This window comes from Dendrobates tinctorius, unplaced genomic scaffold, assembly GCF_039654945.1.
Source record: "Dendrobates tinctorius isolate UK_male_01 unplaced genomic scaffold, ASM3965494v1 ptg000152l, whole genome shotgun sequence".
Classification (NCBI taxonomy): domain Eukaryota; kingdom Metazoa; phylum Chordata; class Amphibia; order Anura; family Dendrobatidae; genus Dendrobates; species Dendrobates tinctorius.
The window spans coordinates 2463803-2488461 of record NW_027361819.1 but is presented as its reverse complement, the minus strand read 5'-3'; the positions used below and the strand labels follow the sequence as shown (position 1 = coordinate 2488461).

At 53.7% G+C, this 24659-nt stretch overlaps 2 protein-coding genes across 2 annotated transcripts in view; one reads left to right on the top strand and one right to left on the bottom strand.

Moving 5' to 3' along the window:
• Window positions 1-1129: 1129 nt before the first annotated feature.
• On the bottom strand, window positions 1130-23739 carry LOC141050761 (bolA-like protein 2). The gene is made up of 3 exons (XM_073547402.1): window positions 23584-23739; window positions 23220-23317; window positions 1130-1335 (listed from the first exon to the last, which is right to left on the bottom strand). The coding sequence occupies exons 1-3, from the start codon at window positions 23656-23658 to the stop codon at window positions 1236-1238; spliced, it is 273 nt and encodes a 90-aa protein (XP_073403503.1). The 5' UTR covers window positions 23659-23739; the 3' UTR covers window positions 1130-1235.
• Window positions 23706-24659, top strand: part of LOC141050757 (structure-specific endonuclease subunit slx1-like) — a 28166-nt gene continuing 27212 nt past the window's right edge. The window contains exon 1 of the mRNA XM_073547397.1: window positions 23706-24123. The gene's annotated coding sequence lies outside the window, so the exon portion shown is untranslated. The remainder of the gene's footprint in view (window positions 24124-24659) is intronic.

Here is a 24659-nt window from a genome sequence, read left to right as displayed (position 1 = left end):
TCTGCAGTCACCACTAGGGGGAGCTCCCTGTATACAGAGATACATGATAAGATCCTGTCTGCAGTCACCACTAGGGGGAGCTCCCTGTATACAGAGATACATGATAAGATCCTGTCTGCAGCCACCACTAGGGGGAGCTCCCTGTATACAGAGATAAATGATACGATCCTGTCTGCAGCCACCAGTAGGGGGAGCACCTGTATACAGAGATACATGATACGATCCTGTCTGCAGCCACCACTAGGGGGAGCTCCCTGTATACAGAGATACATGATAAGATCCTGTCTGCAGTCACCACTAGGGGGAGCTCCCTGTATACAGAGATACATGATAAGATCCTGGCTGCAGCCACCACTAGTGGGAGCTCCCTGTATACAGAGATACATGATACGATCCTGTCTGCAGCCACCACTATGGGGAGCTCCTGTATACAGAGATACATGATACGATCCTGTCTGCAGCCACCATTAGGGGGAGCTCCCTGTATACAGAGATACATGATAAGATCCTGTCTGCAGTCACCACTAGGGGGAGCTCCCTGTATACAGAGATACATGATAAGATCCTGTCTGCAGTCACCACTAGGGGGAGCTCCCTGTATAAAGGGATACATGATAAGATCCTGGCTGCAGCCACCACTAGTGGGAGCTCGCTGTATACAGAGATACATGATAAGATCCTGTCTGCAGTCACCACTAGGGGGGGAGCTCCCTGTATACAGACATACATAAGATCCTGTCTGCAGCCACCACTATGGGGAGCTCCTGTATACAGAGATACATGATACGATCCTGTCTGCGGCCACCACTAGGGGGAGCTCGCTGCATACAGAGATACATGATAAGATCCTGTCTGCAGCCAGCACTAGGGGAAGCTCCCTGTATACAGAGATACATAAGATCCTGTCTGCAGCCACCACTAGGGGGAGCTCTCTGTATACAGAGATACATGATAAGATCCTGTCGGCAGCCACCACTAGGGGGAGCTCTCTGTATACAGAGATACATGATAAGATCCTGTCGGCAGCCACCACTAGGGGGAGTTAATAACATAGGCCCCCTAGTGGTGGCTGCAGACATAATCTTGTCCATATCTGTATTATCTTGGAAGGTGAAAGCAAATGTAATAATTACTAGAACACATTTTATTTTTACATCAGATTAACTCTCTAAGTTCTGGTCACTCAACCCAGGTCACAGAGCCCTCCAGTCCATATAACAATGTCTGTGATCTTGTCACTTTTGCTTTTCTTCTTCCCACTGCGCTGGAGTCAGTGTCTTCTGTTCAAAGGCGTGAATGATCTTCAGCTCTTCTGCAAGGCAGCTATTAACAAGCCTGTAGAGGGCAGCGGAGAGACACAAACCTGTGAGGAGATCAGGGGCCTAATGGATGTGAGTCAGGATCAGTAATGTACAGTCATGGCCAAAAGTTTTGAGAATGACACAAATATTAATTTTTACAAAGTCTACTGCTTCATTTTTTCTAATGGCAATTTGCATATACTCCAGAATGTTATAAAGAGTGATCAGCTTAACAGCAATTACTTGCAAAGTCAATATTTGCCTAGAAAATGAACTTTATCCCCCAAAACACATTTCAACATCATTGCAGCCCTGCCGTAAAAGGACCAGGTAACATCGTTTCAGTGATTGCTCCATTAACACAGGTGTGGGTGTTGATGAGGACAGGGCTGGAGATCAATCTGTCATGATTAAGTAAGAATGACACCACTGGACACTTTAAAAGGAGGCTGGTGCTTGGCATCATTGTTTCTCTTCTGTTAACCATGGTTATCTCTAAAGAAACACGTGCAGTCATCATTGCACTGCACAAAAATGGCCTAACAGGGAAGAGTATCGCAGCTAGAAAGATTGCACCTCAGTCAACAATCTATCGCATCATCAAGAACTTCAAGGAGAGAGGTTCCCTTGTTGCCAAAAAGGCTCCAGGGCGCCCAAGAAAGACGAGCAAGCGCCAGGACCGTCTCTTAAAAGTGTTTCAGCTGCGGGATCGGGCTACCAGCAGTGCAGAGCTTGCTCAGGAATGGCAGCAGGCAGGTGTGAGTGCATCTGCACCCACTGTGAGGCGGAGACTCTTGGAGCAAGGCCTGGTCTCAAGGAGGGCAGCAAAGAAGCCACTTCTCTCCAGAAAAAACATCATGGACAGACTGATATTCTGCATGAGGTACAGGGAGTGGACTGCTGAGGACTGGGGTAAAGTCATTTTCTCTGATGAATCCCCTTTTCGATTGTTTGGGACATCTGGAAAACGGCTTATTCGGAGAAGACCAGGTGAGCGCTACCACCAGTCTTGTCTCATGCCAACTGTGAAGCATCCTGAAACCATTCATGTGTGGGGTGGCTTCTCAGCCAAGTGAATGGGCTCTCTCTCAGTCTTGCCTAAAAACACAGCCATGAATAAAGAATGGTACCAGAATGTCCTCCAAGAGCAACTTCTCCCAACCGTCCAAGAGCAGTTTGGCGATCAACAATGCCTTTTTCAACACGATGGAGCACCTTGCCATAAAGCAAAGGTGATAACTAAATGGCTCAGGGAACAAAACATAGAGATTTTGGGACCATGGCCTGGAAACTCCCCAGATCTTAATCCCATTGAGAACTTGTGGTCAATCATCAAGAGACGGGTGGACAAACAAAAACCTTCAAATTCAGACAAAATAAAAGCATTGATTTTGCAAGAATGGACTGCTATCAGTCAGGATTTGATCCAGAAGTTAATTGAGAGCATGCCAGGGAGAATTGCTGAGGTCCTGAAGAAGAACACTGCAAATATTGACTTGCTGCATTAACTCATTCTAACTGTCAATATAACCTTCTGTTACTCATAATATGATTGCAATTATATTTCTGTATGTGATAAAAACATCTGACAAACACACATAAAAACCAGAGGCCAGCAGATCATGTGAAAATATAATATTTGTGTCATTCTCTAAACTTTTGGCCATTACTGTATGTACACAGTGTCTGCACCAGCAGAATAGTGAGTGCAGCTCTGGGGTATAATACAGGATGTAACTCAGGATCAGTAATGTATGTACACAGTGACTGCACCAGCAGAATAGTGAGTGCAGCTCTGGGGTATAATACAGGATGTAACTCAGGATCAGTAATGTAATGTATGTACACAGTGACTGCACCAGCAGAATAGTGAGTGCAGCTCTGGGGTATAATACAGGATGTAACTCAGGATCAGTAATGTAATGTATGTACACAGTGACTGCACCAGCAGCTTACTGAGTGCAGATCTGGACACACCCCAGAAGAGGAGGAGCGTCTGTGCTGAGCGTCTGCAGGCTGGGGTTTTGCTAAGCTCCTGGGAAGGGAGGTTTTCCCTGCAAGGACTTTCCATCTGCCCCCTTCCCAGGAAAGAGGACTCTCCCTGGGATTGAGCGCCGGGGCTGTGCCCCTGGCTCCCACCCTCCGGCAAGCCAGCTGGGGGTGGGGGGCCTCATCCACCACAAGGAGGCCCAAGGCACAGCCAGCAAGTCCCAGGGATGGGGAAAAAGCAGACCCCAGGGGGCCGCAAGGCTCCAGGGTCCGGGACCCCTGAAGTGAAGGCTGTGGCGGGCCCTTCCCCCGGAGGTGCAGCAGCCGGCAGAGGTGAGGCGGGGCCCCCCCTTAACATCTGGGGCTCCAAGGTTGCGGGAGAGCCAGCTACCACCTACGCCTCCCGCATTCATGCCCACCTCTCCGAGTACGAGGAGGCCGGCAAGCAGCTCAGGAGACTCCGGGGGGAGTTGGAGGGAGCCCGGGTCATCAGTAAAAACAGGCTCCCTGCCTCAAAGAGAGCGGAGGTCACCGCCACGGTCAAGCGGCTGAAAGGGGAGATTCGGGCCCTGGAGGACAGGCGAAGTTCCATCATGGCCGGCAGCGGCCCCTTCCAGGAAAAGCTGCAGAACGAGGACCGGTTCAGGGCCATGGCCGGTGGGTCTCCTGGGGGGTCAGGAGTCCCCATCCAGGTGGAGGAAAGCGAGGAGGAGGAAGAACAAGATGGCGCCCACACCACATCCGGGCCACCTCCACCTGAAGACCTGGCGGACACCAGCGTGAGTCAGGTAACATGCAACGGGATAGCCCCCGAGCAGGTGGCCCTCCCGCTGGACTCCAGTAACGCGGAGGAAAGCGGGAGCGAGGGGGAGGATGGAGGGAGCGGGAGTAGTTCTGAGGGGGGCTGCCTCATCCTTAAACAAGTACAGCAGACTGAATCCCCAGCACGGTTTGGCACGCTGTTGTTTGGGTATGAAGTCTGCCTGGAGGATGAGGCAACCGGGAAGAGGAGAAACAGGAGGCGCAGGCGTAAGGCCTCTGAAGGCGTGGAGGAACAACTGGTTTTTGCTCCTCTTCCCGGGGCCCCTCTGTCCCGCTGTGTGGAACCCGCTACCCACCCCGGCTCGGGCCCTGTGGTGGGTCCGCAGCGAGGGAGCGGGGAGAGAGATGACTGTTGTGACCTGACTGTCGCATCTGGTGACAGTTCAGACCAGGGCAGCGACATGGAGGTCGGTGCTGGTTGTGGTGTTGGTGGTGGTGTCCAGGCTCAGCCCTCGGTGGCAGGGGAGACTGGCCTGGCACCAGGTAAAGTTGGTACAGCCAGGGCCGCACCTCCGGCGGCGAGTGCTGGGGCTTCTGGACCCCCCACGTACGGATCCGCTAAGTCTGGATCGCTAGTGGGGGTCCAGAAGCCTAGGAAGGGCGAACAGAATATCAAGCAGCAGCTGAGGCGGTGCAAAGTGCTGGTCGCTCCCATGTCGGCGCCTGTGGTGAGAGCGGGGTCTCCGGCACGTCGACCCAAAAAGGGGTCCGTGCAGGGGGCTCCGCCGCCGCTGGGCGACGAGGGGGAGTGGCCGGCCTTGCCTGTCTCAAGTGGTGGGCATGGGGTGGCAGCGGTGGTCCGTGAGGGGGCGTGGCCTCCCCGAGTGTTGCCCGGCCTGCAAAGGCTGTGGCGTGCGGGGGGGGGCATGTCCTCCTCGGCCGTCATCCCACCCGCTGCGTCTGCGTCGCCCGGGGGGGGCATGGCCTCGCAAGGGGTCATCGCTCTGCCCGTGGTGGCTGTGACTGGCGGGGGGGCGTGGCCTCAGCGGTCGCGACTCCGCCCGCTGTGCTCGCGTCACCCGGGGGGGCCGTGGCCTCGCAGGGGGCCGCGGCTCTGCCTGGGGTGGCTGCGACCGGCGGGGGGGGCGTGGCCGCTGCGGGCCCGCTGCCCTCTGTCCCACCCACCCTTCCAAGTAATGCTGTGCTGCCCCCAAAAGCTGGCGGGGAGTTGTCGGGGTCCCCGGCCCACCTACCTTCATCTGAGGGTGCGGGGACTCTGGCGCTCCCTGGCAAGCCGGCGGCGGGGGTGAAGAAAAGTGCAGGGCAGGGAGCGGTGCCAGTGGCCGTCCCTGCCCAGAGCAAGGAAAACTCAGCAAAAGAAAAAAAAATGGAGCTGAAACCAGGAGCTGCTGTTGCTCCTAGGCCCAGCCAGGGCAGAGTGCATGATGTCATCTGCACTGAGGCATTTAAAGGGGCAGCGGCGCTCCTGGACAGGAGCTGGAGTAGCTCCCAGCAAGAGAGCTCAGGGCCCCCAGCAGGCAAAGAGAGGAACTACACTGGTTTGGGAAATGTTAAAAATGTAAAAAATGTTGCTATGTTCACCAATTGTGCGAGTGAGAGTGAGTATGAAAGCGGAGTGGACATATTTGAGGAGATGTTTGCTGAAGTGAATGGTGATATGAGTGACATGGATGAGGGAGTGAGTGCTACTGTGAATGTGGGTGAGTGTGCTGGAGTGAATGCAAATAATAAAAGAGTGAATGGGAGAGTGAGTGTGAGGACGAATGAGGGTGCTGGCACAAGTGGTGGTAGTGGTGGGAGGGCTGGCCCGTCTGCCCCCCTGGCCGCAAGACCCCAACATAGTTATGCGGGGGCCGCGGCTGGGGGTCGGGGTGGTCCTGGGGGGGTCTCCTCGCCTCCGGGCTCCAGGGACGGCGCTTTGCACCACCGTTTCCTGGAGGCCCTCAAAAAAGGAGAAAGGTCGATAGTGGTAGAGGGGAGGACAGTGGACTTGTCTCTCTGGATAGAGAGACACGGCCTTGCTGCCTTCCAAAACCAAAGGGAGGGAGGGACTGTTTGGTCTCTCCCCACAGCCGGGCAGGGGCCGCAAAGGAGGAATGTGGTCCGTCTTAGGTGGGGGGGCAGTGAAGCTTGTCCACCTAGGAGCAAGGTGGTGGAGCTCCTCCTTAAGATGGGCTTCGGGGCGAATGACATCTTTGCCCTGATACATCCTTCGGCGTCCCGCTTCTTCGACGTCAGCTTTGTGCGGCCAGAGGGGCTTGAGCTCTTCTGGTCTAACTATAAGCTGGTGCGGGAAGAGCCCGGATGGCGAGACTTCGTTGCGCAAGCGGTGTCTCGCCAAAATTCCGTCAAGCGAGTGACTGTGGTCACTTGTAACGAGTCACTTGCCGGCGTGGACATTATGACGTGGCTTTCCCGTTACGGGGAAGTCACCGAGGTCCCCAAAAAGAACAGGGACGAATTCGGCATCTGGTCGGGGGGCTGGACCTTCATGGTTAAACTGAAGGTTTCCGGCGGCACGGTCACCCACATCCCTTCCTCGGCGTTCCTGGGAAGGGACAGGATCCTGGTCTTCTACCAGGGGCAACCGAAGGTCTGCCACAAGTGCGGCGACCCCACTCACTTCAGCGCTAGCTGCAAGGTACAGAAATGTGCCTTGTGTGGTGGGGTAGGTCATCTGGCCGCCTCGTGTAAGGACATTCGGTGTCACTTGTGTGGTGACCTAGGTCACCCTCTCAGCCGCTGCCCTCGCTCCTTTTCTAATGCCGCTGCAGGCCCGGCGGGAGGAGTCCGTGAGGGAGAAACCTCTGGCGGCGCTCCTGCAGCTGTGGCAGGTGGTGGCGGAGGGGAAGGGGCTGAGGGACCGGTGAGGAAGGGCAATGCCAAGGTGAGGGGCCCCGCGTACGTGCGGAGGCAAGAAATCGCCATGGGGGTGGGGGGCAGGTGAAGTCTCGGGCAACCGGGTCGATGCCTGCTCCTCCCTCCAGGCCCGTGGCAAAAGCCTCTGAGGTCCTGAGGGAGAGTGTGGTGAGAGAGGAGATCAGGAGGATGGAGAGGGAGGATAAAGCGGCTGACTCGGACGGGTCCTCACAGTATGAAAGTGTTGATGAGGAGGTCCAGGAGCAGCCTACAGCAGCGGGTGGCAAAAGTAAACGTGCCAATCGTAACAAATCGGGGGGGGAAGAAGGCTGGCAAGCCTTCAAAATCTCCCCCGCCCCCGACCACCAGGGTGCGCACGGAAGGGCCCGCTGACCCCCCTCTGATTGATCTCTCCAACCGGTTCAGCGTCCTCGGAGGCTCGGATGATGGGCCGCAAGACGAGGATGCTGGGCCGGGGGTACCACCGGAGGGTCCTTCGGGGGATGGTGGGGTCCGTCCCTCAGGGGGCAGTGTTCCTCCTGGGGGGGGGGGACAGACCTGGAACCCGGGGGCGAGGACACCGGGGGGGGGTGGGATGGACACAACGGGAGCTTCCCTGAAAAGGAAGGTGTCCGACCCCTCCCCAGGTGGAGGTGATAGCAGTGGTAAGAAGTTGGCCATCCAACTTGATCACCCATGATGGCGGAACTCGCCCCGTTGACGCTGGCATCTATTAATGTTGCCAGCATAAAGTCAGATGCGGCTCGTTTCACGGCCTTTGATTTTTTCTCCCGGATTGAGGCAGAAATTTTATTCTTGCAAGAGACCAGACTAACAGACATGGGGGCCATCTATAAAGCACGGAGGGAGTGGAGGTGCGGGCCCTCATACTGGTCTCTTGCGGCCGAGCCGTATAGCGGGGTGGCAGTCCTTTTTAAGACTGCAGCTGTTGAATGCCGACGGGTTACTGAGTTGGAAATGGGGAGGTGCCTGATCCTAGATGTCTTCATGAGGGGACAAGAGCTCCGGCTCATCAACATCTACGGCCCGCAGTCCAAGTGGGACCGCAAATGTCTCTTCCTGAGGATCAAGCCCTTTCTTTTTACGAGCCGGCAGGTGGTCTTCGGTGGGGACTTCAACACCATTACGAGGTCCCGTGACCGGGGGGGTCCCGGAGATCGCCTGGCTTATGATAGCGTCGCTTTGAATAGCATAGCCAGCGAAGCTCGCCTGGTGGATGTCCACATCCGGCACACCCCAGGTCACGGAGGTTTCACCTACCATAGGGGTAGCTGTAGGTCTAGAATAGACAGGTTTTTTTTTGAAGGAGGACGCCATCTTTTCTGCTGTGTCCGCCGTTGAGGTGGAGTTCTCCGATCACTGTCTAATTTTCTTTTCTCTGAATGTTGCAGAGACTCATCGGATGGGAAGAGGGCTGTGGAAGCTCAATTCGTCCCTGCTGGAAGAAGCGGAGGTGAGACAATCCTTCGAGGACTTTCTTCAGAGCCAGGAACCGCTGTTGGATCTCTGTAGTAGTAAGTCAGAGTGGTGGGAGATCTTCAAAAAGCGGGTGGCGGGGTTCTTCCGTCAGCTCTCGAGCCTCAGGAGTCTGAACAGGCACCGCTTGTACCAGGCCCTGGGGAGGAAACTCGAGCAGCTTGTCTCGACTGGAGGTGACCGTGAGGAAATCTCCAGAGTGAAATCTTTGCTCAAGAGGTGTCAGTATGATAGACACACATCTTTAGTTTTTGAGAGGGACTTCGGGAAATACCGCTCACCCGACCCTTACAGAAACTGTAAGATGTCAGTGAATTGTAAGATGGTGACAGGACTGATCGACAGTACGGGGTCCCTGAACAGATCCAAATCAGGGATCCTGGAGGTGGTCAGATCCTTCTACTCACACCTCTTGGAAAAGAAGGATCTGGATCGGGACAGGATGTCGGCTTTCCTGGCTGAAACCGTCCCTGAGCCAGGGGGTGATCCCTCTCTTGGTGTTTTGGCAGAGGAAATCAGGGAAGAGGAAGTGAGACTGGCTATTGATGGGCTTCGGCCCAAGAAATCGCCAGGTCCGGATGGCTTAACATCCGAGTTCTATAAGACTTTTAGGGACTCCTTGGTCCCCCTCTTGACAGGGGTATTTAATGAGTGTCTCTCCTCGGGCACTCTTCCCGACTCAATGAGGAAGTCAGCCCTCATTATTCTGTCAAAGGGTAAGGATCCGTCCCGTATCGAGAATTGGCGTCCCATAGCGCTTCTCGATACGGACCGGAAGGTTCTGGCCAAGGTGCTGTTTAATCGGCTGGTGAAGTTTGCACCCCGGCTCCTTTCAGGGGCCCAGCATTGCTCTGTTCCGGGCCGCAGTACTTTTAGTGCTGTGCTCGGTGTCCGAGAGGCAGTGGAGCAGGGTAGGGCAGGTCACTGGAGGGGGTACTTGCTGTCATTAGATCAAGCGAAAGCCTTTGACCGGGTCAACCACGAGTACCTCTGGTCCGTCCTTTTGAGGTATGGTCTGCCTGGGAGGTTTGTAAAATGGTTAGAGATCTTGTACCAAGGGGCTGAGACTTTTCCGCTGGTGAACGGTTGGTCAGGTCGCCCTTTTGAGGTGGGTTCTGGGGTCCGTCAGGGCTGTCCGCTGAGCCCGCTTTTATACGTGTTCGCGATCGATCCCTTCCTAAGGAGGGTAGATCGTGGACCGTTGGCGGGAGTCGGGATGGACCAGGCGGGCTCTGGGTCCTCTCTGAGGGTGGTGGCGTATGCCGATGATGTTTCCCTTTTCGTGTCCTCGAGAAGGGAGGCGGATTGGGTCATGTCGGAGGTAGTGCGCTACTCGGAGGCATCCGGGTCCATGATCAACCGGGATAAGTGTGAAAGTCTCTGGCTGGGAGGGGGAGATCCCAGGTTTGATCTCCCGGACACCCTTCCAGGGCCCCAGGCCACCGCCAAAATTCTAGGCATCGAATTTGGCCCCGGGGATTACCCCCAGCAAAATTGGGAGGGCAGACTTAAGATCGCTGCCCAAAAGGTGGACCAATGGAAGGGTTGGTCTTTAACCCTGAGGGAAAGGGTTGCCCTGGCTAAAGGCTTTCTGCTCCCTTTATTAATATACCTGGGCAGTGTGTGCATCTTGCCGGAACCTCTCTGGACACGGGTCTATAGCCTGTTTCTCCAATTGTTATGGGGGAATAGGCTTAACCTAATCAAGAGGGAGGTTACATACCGTACGAGGAGACTAGGCGGGTTGGGTATGGTAAACCCGGTGGTGTTTCTAGTAAACACCTTTCTTAAGACTAACCTCTCCAACCTCTGGCTAGAGAGGGCTCCTCCGTGGGTAATCTCCTGCAAGGGTTGGCTTTGGCCTTTCTTCCAGGAATGGGAGACAGGAGGGCAGGTGAAGGACCTACGCACACCTCATGGGCATCTCCCGGCTTACGCTACCCCGGTTCTGAAGGTGATCCGCCGGTGGGGTCTGGGAATGTGGGAAATCAGGACCATGTCGAGGCAATGCCTTGACAGGAGGGTCCTGTTGACCCATTTCCAGAAGCCCCTGGCCCTTAAGGATTGCCCAGGCCGGGATCTGGAGGTCGGGCTGGGGCTTTTAAATTCTAAGCGGATCCCCATGAAGTTTTGGGACTTGACCTGGCGTTGCTTCCACGGGAGGCTGTATGTAAAGGATAACCTGAAGTGCAGGAAATCCGATGATCGGGGTTGTCCCCGTGAGGAGTGTGGCGACGTGCTGGAAAGCATGGAGCACTTCCTGCTTCAGTGTCCCTTTAATGCAGAGGTGTACAACAGGGTGGGTGCTTCCATACGTTGGCCGCGGCTGGCGTCCCTCTCCTACGCTGAGTGGGTTTATGGAGCATTCAGATCCCTGGGTGGCCGGGACCCGTGCACTTTATTTCTAGTCAGTGTAGTGGTTAGGTTCTACACTTGGAATGCACGGTGCCTAGTTTCGACGCGGAAAAAAACCCTCCCAAGGGATGAGGTGGTAGGAAACATCTTGGGTGACCTGGTGAAGGTCCGTTCTTTGGAGTTCGAAAGGTTGGGTGTGAGGAAGGCCTCTTGGCTTTGGAGAGGCCTCTCCTTTTAAAAACGCACTCAAGGGAGAGCTAGCTCCGTGTGAATGAGGGTAGGGATAGCATAAGTTTCACTGGGTGTGCTAGGGACAGAAGTAGGGGCAGATAGGGACAGGGAGGGACAGGCACTGAGGGACAGATAGAAAGTTAGTTATATTAAGTTAGGTGGAGTAGGGACAGGAAGGGACAGATAGGGACAGTTTCTTTAGGGACAGAAGCAGGGACAGTCTTAGTTGTTGAGGGACAGGGTGAATGAGTTAGTGAGGGACGGGGCCTCGAGAACTCCTTTTCCTGGTGGTGGGCTAAAGCATGCCACTCTAGACTTTTGTTTTGGAAACATAGAGCATTAATGGATATTGGGCTTGCAGGCACTGATCTTGGGTCTGCAAAGAAAAGTGTGTGGTGGCAAGCCAAAACAAATATGGTAATAATGTTATGTGGTGTATATGTAGATATATATTGTATATTTGTATTTTTGTGTATTATACATACTTTCTTTTGTTTTAGTTAGGAGTGCATGGGAGGGTGTAGTGAGGTTGGGAGGGGGGTGAATGGGGGGTGAGAATGGGAAAAGAGGACCTTTATCTGAAGGGAAAGTGGATGGACAAATCGTGGAAAGGAAAAGAAGAATGGACCACGTGGTAAATAGCATAGGTTTTGGGTGGAGCCGGGTGAGGGTTTTCCTCTTGGAGCATAAACTTTTTTTGCCAAGAGATAGATGTGATAGGCCATGAACATTGATGGACCTTGTGTGTTTCGTGTAATGGGCCATGGACTTTTGGACCTTGGGTGTGGTGGGGGGATGATAAATAAAAACAAAAAAGGAAAAAATTATTAAAATTTAAAAAAAAATAAATAAATTTTTCGTAGAGGTGTTAGGCTGGTGCTGGGGTTTTGCCAGTATAAGTGGCTATGGTTTTTTTTAAGGCAGAAGGGCCGGAATATGGTTTTTTTTCTTTATTACTTGTATATAGGTATGGGTGCAAAGCGCGAATGGAGTGTGAAAGGGTGTGCGTAGGGGATGAATGTGTTACATAGGGGTTTCTTTATTTCAAGTTGTATAGGGGTGGAGGGATCCTGCTGGGGCCCTCTAGGCTGGAAAGCCTGGGGGATCAGGTAAAATTGCGAGGTTTGCACAAATATTTATGTCGGGAGCATTGTTTGTCTGCTATGTATTGTGTTTTGTATTATGTAGTCTGTTATGTATTGTGTTTTGATACTTTTATAATAAAAAAGAGCTACAGGATGTAACTCAGGATCAGTAATGTAATGTATGTACACAGTGACTGCACCAGCAGAATAGTGAGTACAGCTCTGGAGTATAATACAGGATGTAACTCAGGATCAGTAATGTAATGTATGTACACAGTGACTGCACCAGCAGAATAGTGAGTGCAGCTCTGGAGTATAATACAGGATGTAACTCAGGATCAGTAATGTAATGTATGTACACAGTGACTGCACCAGCAGAATAGTGAGTGCAGCTCTGGAGTATAATACAGGATGTAACTCAGGATCAGTAATGTAATGTATGTACACAGTGACTGCACCAGCAGAATAGTGAGTGCAGCTCTGGGGTATAATACAGGATGTAACTCAGGATCAGTAATGTAATGTATGTACACAGTGACTGCACCAGCAGAATAGTGAGTGCAGCTCTGGAGTATAATACAGGATGTAACTCAGGATCAGTAATGTAATGTATGTACACAGTGACTGCACCAGCAGAATAGTGAGTGCAGCTCTGGAGTATAATACAGGATGTAACTCAGGATCAGTAATGTAATGTATGTACACAGTGACTGCACCAGCAGAATAGTGAGTGCAGCTCTGGAGTATAATACAGGATGTAACTCAGGATCAGTAATGTAATGTATGTACACAGTGACTGCACCAGCAGAATAGTGAGTGCAGCTCTGGGGTATAATACAGGATGTAACTCAGGATCAGTAATGTAATGTATGTACACAGTGACTGCACCAGCAGAATAGTGAGTGCAGCTCTGGAGTATAATACAGGATGTAACTCAGGATCAGTAATGTAATGTATGTACACAGTGACTGCACCAGCAGAATAGTGAGTGCAGCTCTGGGGTATAATACAGGATGTAACTCAGGATCAGTAATGTAATGTATGTACACAGTGACTGCACCAGCAGAATAGTGAGTGCAGCTCTGGGGTATAATACAGGATGTAACTCAGGATCAGTAATGTAATGTATGTACACAGTGACTGCACCAGCAGAATAGTGAGTGCAGCTCTGGAGTATAATACAGGATGTAACTCAGGATCAGTAATGTAATGTATGTACACAGTGACTGCACCAGCAGAATAGTGAGTGCAGCTCTGGGGTATAATACAGGATGTAACTCAGGATCAGTAATGTAATGTATGTACACAGTGACTGCACCAGCAGAATAGTGAGTGCAGCTCTGGAGTATAATACAGGATGTAACTCAGGATCAGTAATGTAATGTATGTACACAGTGACTGCACCAGCAGAATAGTGAGTGCAGCTCTGGGGTATAATACAGGAAGTAACTCAGGATCAGTAATGTAATGTATGTACACAGTGACTGCACCAGCAGAATAGTGAGTGCAGCTCTGGAGTATAATACAGGATGTAACTCAGGATCAGTAATGTAATGTATGCACATAGTGACTGCACCAGCAGAATAGTGAGTGCAGCTCTGGAGTATAATACAGGATGTAACTCAGGATCAGTAATGTAATGTATGTACACAGTGACTGCACCAGCAGAATAGTGAGTGCAGCTCTGGAGTATAATACAGGATGTAACTCAGGATCAGTAATGTAAGGTATGTACACAGTGACTGCACCAGCAGAATAGTGAGTGCAGCTCTGGGGTATAATACAGGATGTAACTCAGGATCAGTAATGTAATGTATGTACACAGTGACTGCGCCAGCAGAATAGTGAGTGCAGCTCTGGGCATGCCCAGGAAGAGGAGGAGCGTCTGGGCTGAGCTCTGCAGGCTAGGCTTTTGCTAAGCTCCTGGGAAGGGAGGTTTTTTTTTTCCTGCAAGGACTTTCCATCTGCCCCCTTCCCAGGAAAGAGGACTCTACCTGGGACTGAGCGCCGGGGCTGTGCACCTGGCTCCCACCCTCCGGCAAGCCAGCTGGGGGTGGGGGGCCTCATCCACCACCAGGAGGCCCAAGGCACAGCCAGCCAGTCCCAGGGATGGGGAAAAAGCGGACCCCAGGGGGCCGCAAGGCTCCAGGGTCCGGGACCCCCGAAGTGAAGGCTGTGGCGGGCCCTTCCCCCGGAGGTGCAGCAGCCGGCAGAGGTGAGGCGGGGCCCCCCCTTAACATCTGGGGCTCCAAGGTTGCGGGAGAGCCAGCTACCACCTACGCCTCCCGCATTCATGCCCACCTCTCCGAGTACGAGGAGGCCGGCAAGCAGCTCAGGAGACTCCGGGGGGAGTTGGAGGGAGCCCGGGTCACCAGTAAAAACAGGCTCCCTGCCTCAAAGAGAGCGGAGGTCACCGCCACGGTCAAGCGGCTGAAAGGGGAGATTCGGGCCCTGGAGGACCGGCGAAGTACCATCATGGCCGGCAGCGGCCCCTTCCAGGAGAAGCTGCAGAACGAGGACCGGTTCAGGGCCATGGCCGGTGGGTCTCCTGGGGGGTCAGGAGTCCCCGTCCAGGTGGAGGAAAGCGAGGAGGAGGAAGAGCAAGATGGCGCCCACACCACATCCGGGCCACCTCCACCTGAAGACCTGGCGGACACCAGCGTGAGCCAGGTAACAGGCAGCGGGATAGCCCCCGAGCAGGTGGCCCTCCCGCTGGACTCCAGTAACGCGGAGGAAAGCGGGAGCGAGGGGGAGGATGGAGGGAGCGGGAGTAGTTCTGAGGGGGGCTGCCTCATCCTTAAACAAGTACGGCAGACTGAATCCCCAGCACGGTTTGGCACGCTGTTGTTTGGGTATGAGGTCTGCCAGGAGGATGAGGCAACCGGGAAGAGGAGAAACAGGAGGCGCAGGCGTAAGGCCTCTGAAGGCGTGGAGGAACAACTGGTTTTTGCTCCTCTTCCCGGGGCCCCTCTGTCCCGCTGTGTGGAACCCGCTACCCACCCCGGCTCGGGCCCTGTGGTGGGTCCGCAGCGAGGGAGCGGGGAGAGAGATGACTGTTGTGACCTGACTGTCGCATCTGGTGACAGTTCAGACCAGGGCAGCGACATGGAGGTCGGTGCTGGTTGTGGTGTTGGTGGTGGTGTCCAGGCTCAGCCCTTGGTGGCAGGGGAGGCTGGCCTGGCACCAGGTAAAGTTGGTACAGCCAGGGCCGCACCTCCGGCGGCGAGTGCTGGGGCTTCTGGACCCCCCACGTACGGATCCGCTAAGTCTGGATCGCTAGTGGGGGTCCAGAAGCCTAGGAAGGGCGAACAGAACATCAAGCAGCAGCTGAGGCGGTGCAAAGTGCTGGTCGCTCCCATGTCGGCGCCTGTGGTGAGAGCGGGGTCTCCGGCACGTCGACCCAAAAAGGGGTCCGTGCAGGGGGCTCCGCCGCCGCTGGGCGACGAGGGGGAGTGGCCGGCCTTGCCTGTCTCAAGTGGTGGGCATGGGGTGGCAGCGGTGGTCCGTGAGGGGGGCGTGGCCTCCCCGAGTGTTGCCCGGCCTGCAAAGGCTGTGGCGTGCGGGGGGGGGGGGGGGGGGGATGTCCTCCTCGGCCGTCATCCCACCCGCTGCGTCTGCGTCGCCCGGGGGGGCATGGCCTCGCAAGGGGTCGCCGCTCTGCCCGTGGTGGCTGTGACTGGCGGGGGGGGCGTGGCCTCAGCGGTCGCGACTCCGCCCGCTGTGCTCGCGTCACCCGGGGGGGCCGTGGCCTCGCAGGGGGCCGCGGCTCTGCCTGGGGTGGCTGCGACCGGCGGGGGGGGCGTGGCCGCTGCGGGCCCGCTGCCCTCTGTCCCACCCACCCTTCCAAGTAATGCTGTGCTGCCCCCAAAAGCTGGCGGGGAGTTGTCGGGGTCCCCGGCCCACCTACCTTCATCTGAGGGTGCGGGGACTCTGGCGCTCCCTGGCAAGCCGGCGGCGGGGGTGAAGAAAAGTGCACGGGCTGGCCCGTCTGCCCCCCTGGCCGCAAGACCCCAACATAGTTATGCAGGGGCCGCGGCTGGGGGTCGGGGTGGTCCTGGGGGGGGTCTCCTCGCCTCCGGGCTCCAGGGACGGCGCTTTGCACCACCGTTTCCTGGAGGCCCTCAAAAAAGGAGAAAGGTCGATAGTGGTAGAGGGGAGGACAGTGGACTTGTCTTTCTGGATAGAGAGACATGGCCTTGCTGCCTTCCAAAACCAAAGGGAGGGAGGGACTGTTTGGTCTCTCCCCACAGCCGGGCAGGGGCCGCAAAGGAGGAATGTGGTCCGTCTTAGGTGGGGGGGCAGTGAAGCTTGTCCACCTAGGAGCAAGGTGGTGGAGCTCCTCCTTAAGATGGGCTTCGGGGCGAATGACATCTTTGCCCTGATACATCCTTCGGCGTCCCGCTTCTTCGACGTCAGCTTTGTGCGGCCAGAGGGGCTTGAGCTCTTCTGGTCTAACTATGAGCTGGTGCGGGAAGAGCCCGGATGGCGAGACTTCGTTGCGCAAGCGGTGTCTCGCCAAAATTCCGTCAAGTGAGTGACTGTGGTCACTTGTAACGAGTCACTTGCCGGCGTGGACATTATGACGTGGCTTTCCCGTTACGGGGAAGTCACCGAGGTCCCCAAAAAGAACAGGGACGAATTCGGCATCTGGTCGGGGGGCTGGACCTTCATGGTTAAACTGAAGGTTTCCGGCGGCACGGTCACCCACATCCCTTCCTCGGCGTTCCTGGGAAGGGACAGGATCCTGGTCTTCTACCAGGGGCAACCGAAGGTCTGCCACAAGTGCGGCGACCCCACTCACTTCAGCGCTAGCTGCAAGGTACAGAAATGTGCCTTGTGTGGTGGGGTAGGTCATCTGGCCGCCTCGTGTAAAGACATTCGGTGTCACTTGTGTGGTGACCTAGGTCACCCTCTCAGCCGCTGCCCTCGCTCCTTTTCTAATGCCGCTGCAGGCCCGGCGGGAGGAGTCCGTGAGGGAGAAACCTCTGGCGGCGCTCCTGCAGCTGTGGCAGGTGGTGGCAGAGGGGAAGGGGCTGAGGGACCGGTGAGGAAGGGCAATGCCAAGGTGAGGGGCCCCGCGTACGTGCGGAGGCAAGAAAAACGCCATGGGGGTGGGGGGCAGGTGAAGTCTCGGGCAACCGGGTCGATGCCTGCTCCTCCCTCCAGGCCCGTGGCAAAAGCCTCTGAGGTCCTGAGGGAGAGTGTGGTGAGAGAGGAGATCAGGAGGATGGAGAGGGAGGATAAAGCGGCTGACTCGGACGGGTCCTCACAGTATGAAAGTGTTGATGAGGAGGTCCAGGAGCAGCCTACAGCAGCGGGTGGCAAAAGTAAACATGCCAATCGTAACAAATCGGGGGGGAAGAAGGCTGGCAAGCCTTCAAAATCTCCCCCGCCCCCGACCACCAGGGTGCGCACGGAAGGGCCCGCTGACCCCCCTCTGATTGATCTCTCCAACCGGTTCAGCGTCCTCGGAGGCTCGGATGATGGGCCGCAAGACGAGGATGCTGGGCCGGGGGTACCACCGGAGGGTCCTTCGGGGGATGGTGGGGTCCGTCCCTCAGGGGGCAGTGTTCCTCCTGGGGGGGGGACAGACCTGGAACCCAGGGGCGAGGACACCGGGGGGGGTGGGATGGACACAACGGGAGCTTCCCTGAAAAGGAAGGTGTCCGACCCCTCCCCAGGTGGAGGTGATAGCAGTGGTAAGAAGTTGGCCATCCAACTTGATCACCCATGATGGCGGAACTCGCCCCGTTGACGCTGGCATCTATTAATGTTGCCAGCATAAAGTCAGATGCGGCTCGCTTCACGGCCTTTGATTTTTTCTCCCGGATTGAGGCAGAAATTTTATTCTTGCAAGAGACCAGACTAACAGACATGGGGGCCATCTATAAAGCACGGAGGGAGTGGAGGTGCGGGCCCTCATACTGGTCTCTTGCGGCCGAGCCGTATAGCGGGGTGGCAGTCCTTTTTAAGACTGCAGCTGTTGAATGCCGACGGGTTACTGAGTTGGAAATGGGGAGGTGCCTGATCCTAGATGTCTTCATGAGGGGACAAGAGCTCCGGCTCATCAACATCTACGGCCCGCAGTCCAAGTGGGACCGCAAATGTCTCTTCCTGAGGATCAAGCCCTTTCTTTTTACGAGCCGGCAGGTGGTCTTCGGTGGGGACTTCAACACCATTACGAGGTCCCGTGACCGGGGGGGTCCCGGAGATCGCCTGGCTTATGATAGCGTCGCGTTGAATAGCATAGCCAGCGAAGCTCGCCTGGTGGATGTCCACATCCGGCACACCCCAGGTCACGGAGGTTTCACCTACCATAGGGGTAGCTGTAGGTCTAGAATAGACAGGTTTTTTTTGAAGGAGGACGCCATCTTTTCTGCTGTGTCCGCCGTTGAGGTGGAGTTCTCCGATCACTGTCTAATTTTCTTTTCTCTGAATGTTGCAGAGACTCATCGGATGGGAAGAGGGCTGTGGAAGCTCAATTCGTCCCTGCTGGAAGAAGCGGAGGTGAGACAATCCTTCGAGGACTTTCTTCAGAGCCAGGTACCGCTGTTGGATCTCTGTAGTAGTAAGTCAGAGTGGTGGGAGATCTTCAAAAAGCGGGTGGCGGGGTTCTTCCGTCAGCTCTCGAGCCTCAGGAGTCTGAACAGGCACCGCTTGTACCAGGCCCTGGGGAGGAAACTCGAGCAGCTTGTCTCGACTGGAGGTGACCGTGAGGAAATCTCCAGAGTGAAATCTTTGCTCAAGAGGTGTCAGTATGATAGACACACATCTTTAGTTTTTGAGAGGGACTTCGGGAAGTACCGCTCACCCGACCCTTACAGAAACTGTAAGATGTCAGTGAATTGTAAGATGGTGACAGGACTGATCGACAGTACGGGGTCCCTGAACAGATCCAAATCAGGGATCCTGGAGGTGGTCAGATCCTTCTACTCACACCTCTTGGAAAAGAAGGATCTGGATCGGGACAGGATGTCGGCTTTCCTGGCTGAAACCGTCCCTGAGCCAGGGGGTGATCCCTCTCTTGGTGTTTTGGCAGAGGAAATCAGGGAAGAGGAAGTGAGACTGGCCATTGATGGGCTTCGGCCCAAGAAATCGCCAGGTCCGGATGGCTTAACATCCGAGTTCTATAAGACTTTTAGGGACTCCTTGGTCCCCCTCTTGACAGGGGTATTTAATGAGTGTCTCTCCTCGGGCACTCTTCCCGACTCAATGAGGAAGTCAGCCCTCATTATTCTGTCAAAGGGTAAGGATCCGTCCCGTATCGAGAATTGGCGTCCCATAGCGCTTCTCGATACGGACCGGAAGGTTCTGGCCAAGGTGCTGTTTAATCGGCTGGTGAAGTTTGCACCCCGGCTCCTTTCAGGGGCCCAGCATTGCTCTGTTCCGGGCCGCAGTACTTTTAGTGCTGTGCTCGGTGTCCGAGAGGCAGTGGAGCAGGGTAGGGCAGGTCACTGGAGGGGGTACTTGCTGTCATTAGATCAAGCGAAAGCCTTTGACCGGGTCAACCACGAGTACCTCTGGTCCGTCCTTTTGAGGTATGGTCTGCCTGGGAGGTTTGTAAAATGGTTAGAGATCTTGTACCAAGGGGCTGAGACTTTTCCGCTGGTGAACGGTTGGTCGGGTCGCCCTTTTGAGGTGGGTTCTGGGGTCCGTCAGGGCTGTCCGCTGAGCCCGCTTTTATACGTGTTCGCGATCGATCCCTTCCTAAGGAGGGTAGATCGTGGACCGTTGGCGGGAGTCGGGATGGACCAGGCGGGCTCTGGGTCCTCTCTGAGGGTGGTGGCGTATGCTGATGATGTTTCCCTTTTCGTGTCCTCGAGAAGGGAGGCGGATTGGGTCATGTCGGAGGTAGTGCGCTACTCGGAGGCATCCGGGTCCATGATCAACCGGGATAAGTGTGAAAGTCTCTGGCTGGGAGGGGGAGATCCCAGGTTTGATCTCCTGGACACCCTTCCAGGGCCCCAGGCCACCGCCAAAATTCTAGGCATCGAATTTGGCCCCGGGGATTACCCCCAGCAAAATTGGGAGGGCAGACTTAAGATCGCCGCCCAAAAGGTGGACCAATGGAAGGGTTGGTCTTTAACCCTGAGGGAAAGGGTTGCCCTGGCTAAAGGCTTTCTGCTACCTTTATTAATATACCTGGGCAGTGTGTGCATCTTGCCGGAACCTCTCTGGACACGGGTCTATAGCCTGTTCTTCCAATTGTTATGGGGGAATAGGCTTAACCTAATCAAGAGGGAGGTTACATACCGTACGAGGAGACTAGGTGGGTTGGGTATGGTCAACCCGGTGGTGTTTCTAGTAAACACCTTTCTTAAGACTAACATCTCCAACCTCTGGCTAGAGAGGGCTCCTCCGTGGGTAGTCTCCTGCAAGGGTTGGCTTTGGCCTTTCTTCCAGGAATGGGAGACAGGAGGGCAGGTGAAGGACCTACGCTCACCTCATGGGCATCTCCCGGCTTACGCTACCCCGGTTCTGAAGGTGATCCGCCGGTGGGGTTTGGGAATGTGGGAAATCAGGACCATGTCGAGGCAATGCCTTGACAGGAGGGTCCTGTTGACACATTTCCAGAAGCCCCTGGCCCTTAAGGATTGCCCAGGCCGGGATCTGGAGGTCGGGCTGGGGCTTTTAAATTCTAAGCGGATCCCCATGAAGTTTTGGGACTTGACTTGGCGCTGCTTCCACGGGAGGCTGTATGTAAAGGATAACTTGAAGTGCAGGAAATCCGATGATCGGGGTTGTCCCCGTGAGGAGTGTGGCGACGTGCTGGAAAGCATGGAGCACTTCCTGCTTCATTGTCCCTTTAATGCAGAGGTTTACAACAGGGTGGGTGCTTCCATACGTTGGCCGCGGCTGGCGTCCCTCTCCTACGCTGAGTGGGCCTATGGAGCGTTCAGATCCCTGGGTGGCCGGGACCCGTGCACTTTATTCCTAGTCAGTGTAGTGGTTAGGTTCTACACTTGGAATGCACGGTGCCTAGTTTCGACGCGGAAAAAAACCCTTCCGAGGGATGAGGTGGTAGGAAACATCTTGGGTGACCTGGTGAAGGTCCGTTCTTTGGAGTTCGAAAGGTTGGGTGTGAGGAAGGCCTCTTGGCTTTGGAGGGGCCTCTCCTTTTAGAAACGCACTCAAGGGAGAGCTAGCTCCGTGTGAATGAGGGTAGGGATAGCATAAGTTTCACTGGGTGTTAGGGACAGAATTAGGGGCAGATAGGGACAGGGAGGGACAGGCACTGAGGGACAGATAGAGAGTTAGTTATGATAAGTTAGGTAGAGTAGGGGCAGGTAGGGACAGATAGGGACAGTTTCTTTAGGGACAGAAGTAGGGACAGTCTTAGTTGTTGAGGGACAGGGTGAATGTGTTAGTGAGGGATGGGGCCTCCAGAACTCCTTTCCTGGTGTTGGGCTGGTGCATGTCACTTTAGCTTTTTGTTTTGGAAGCATGAAATTTAATGGATATTGGGCTTGCAGGCACCAAACTTGGGCCTGTGGCAAGGTTTTTGGAAATGTGGTTAATACTTATTGTTTGGGTAATATTATCACTGGTTATAGCAGGTCGTATCTTAGGTGTATAACAAGTGTAGTATGTGCTTTTTGTGTATCTGTACATGTATGCAGTATTGTATGTCGCTAGGATGGTGCTTTTAAAAAAAATGTATATATTATAGTTAGGAAAGGGGGAAGGGGTACAGTCAGGTTGGGTGGGGGTTTCTTGCGGGAGGGAGGGGGGAAGTTTGGACCCTGGAATGGACCCTGAGAAATCAAGGGCCGAAGATCAGAAGGAGATGGCCTGGGAACTACACCAAGGACCATGGGAAATATATAAGGAAATGTAGATACGGGCCATAAACTTTCCTGGACCCTGAGGTGCTGTTTTTTTTCTGAGGCCATAAACTTTCATGGACCTAGGTGTGGAAAAGGCTACGAACTTGTGGACCTGTGGTGTGGGTGGTGGGAAAAAAAAAATAAATAAATAAAAAAAAAAAAAATAAAATTAAAAAATTAAAAAAAATAAATAAAAAAATAAATAAATAAATAAAATAAAAAAAAAAAAAAAAAAAAATTATATATATAAAAAAAAAAAAAAAAAAAGGGGAAAAAGGGGGGTGGTTTCTTGCTGTGTTGAGGGGAAGTAGTTGAGGGTCTGCCAAGATGGCTGTTTTTTCTGTTTAAGGCAGTGGGCCAGAAAAAGTGTTTACTTTCCTGTTTTAAATCCAGTATATAGGAATGAATGGGAGCATGAGTGAAGGTGTGAATGGGTTTGAATGTGAAGGAATGGATTTTTGTTTGTTTTCTTTTTTTTTTTTTTTTTTTTTTTGGAGGTTCCTGCTGGGGGTCCCTCAGGCTGCAAAGCCTGGAGACACTGCACTATGTCCTTCAGAGATGGACTGTCGTAAGCTCGCATATTTGCACAAGTTTTTTTTTGTATGTCGGTGTGGTTTATTTTAGTTCATGTATCGTGGTTTTTGATTTCTGGAATGTTGTTTTTGTCTGTCTTATGTATTGTGTTTTTGATATTTTTTTATAATAAAAGAGATACAGGATGTAACTCAGGATCAGTAATGTATGTACACAGTGACTGCACCAGCAGAATAGTGAGTGCAGCTCTGGGGTATAATACAGGATGTAACTCAGGACCAGTAATGTAATGTATGTACACAGTGACTCCACCAGCAGAATAGTGAGCGCAGCTCTGGGGTATAATACAGGATGTAACTCAGGATCAGTAATGTATGTGTACAGTGACTGCACCAGCAGAATAGTGAGTGCAGCTCTGGGGTATAATACAGGATGTAACTCAGGATCAGTAATGTATGTACACAGTGACTGCACCAGCAGAATAGTGAGTGCAGCTCTGGGGTATAATACAGGATGTAACTCAGGACCAGTAATGTAATGTATGTACACAGTGACTCCACCAGCAGAATAGTGAGCGCAGCTCTGGGGTATAATACAGGATGTAACTCAGGATCAGTAATGTATGTGTACAGTGACTGCACCAGCAGAATAGTGAGTGCAGCTCTGGGGTATAATACAGGATGTAACTCAGGATCAGTAATGTATGCACACAGTGAGTGCAGCTCTGGGGCATAGCGCAGCTTGTGTCCGGTTCTCACCTGTGCCTCTGGAGCAGCGCTTTTCCTTCAAACTGCGCGGAGACCACTAGCACTCTGAAGCTGGTGGAGCAGTGGTTTGGGGAGGTGTCTTCTACTTCCTGGAGGACACAGAGATGATCAGTAATTACACAGCAGTATACACCTGGGGGACTACAATGCTCAGCAGTCTCTCCTCCCCGTCTGCCGGTCTCTGCTCTGGGGAAGGAGATGAGTGGTCGCAGCTGTAACCAGAGCTCAGTCTGATAATCCAGACACGTGACATCAGTGTTATTAAGGGGAGCACAGCACCGTGACAGGAAACACTGGGAAGGTTGTGTGAGCCTTGTAGTCCTCCTGGTCATGTGACCCCGCGCTCGCTCCTCACCACATGCTCCGCCTGCAGCTCCCGCGTCAGTTTCTCCTTCAGAGTCTCTGCACTGATCGCGCCGTCTGCAGCCATGATTCTCCAACCTGACTAACTACTGCGCATGTGCAAACATTACCACCCTGTACTGGGCATCGACTCATTTCATTGGCCAGACGGTCTCCAAGCAGCAGTGAGTCCCGTGACTGACAGGATCCTCCTCCAATCAGTGAGCACTAGATAAAGAAAGAGGTGGAGACAAGTACAAAGCAGCCAATCAGAAACAGGATCGATGTAGGACCCAGCATTTATGGCCTGAGCTGCTCGAAATATTGCCTGAAAATATTATTTTTGATTTGCAATCGTTCCTCAGTGTTAGATGAATATTTCATGTGATGATAATAAGAGAATTTTGGTCACTGACCTCGTGTAGTGTGTCACCGCGGGGAGCAGGTTACAGGCGTCAGTGCAGGACGTGTCTGTCACCATGGAAACCGCACACGGAGGACCCGTAACCAGGAAGTGAGGACCTGACCGAGGAGAGGAGAGCGGGGAGCGCAGGTGAGAGGCGGCTGTGCGGTGTGTGACGTCATGGGGAAGAGGAACCGCACCGTGTGTATGTGTGTCTGCAGGAGAGCGGTGTATATATACAGTGTGTGTCTGCAGGAGAGCGGTGTATATATACTGTGTGTGTCTGCAGGAGAGCGGTGTATATATACAGTGTGTGTCTGCAGGAGAGCGGTGTATATATACAGTGTGTGTCTGCAGGAGAGCGGTGTATATATACAGTGTGTGTCTGCAGGAGAGCGGTGTATATATACAGTGTGTGTCTGCAGGAGAGCGGTGTATATATACAGTGTGTGTCTGCAGGAGAGCGGTGTATATATACAGTGTGTGTCTGCAGGAGAGCGGTGTATATATACAGTGTGTGTCTGCAGGAGAGCGGTGTATATATACAGTGTGTGTCTGCAGGAGAGCGGTGTATATATACAGTGTGTGTCTGCAGGAGAGCGGTGTATATATACAGTGTGTGTCTGCAGGAGAGCGGTGTATATATACAGTGTGTGTCTGCAGGAGAGCGGTGTATATATACAGTG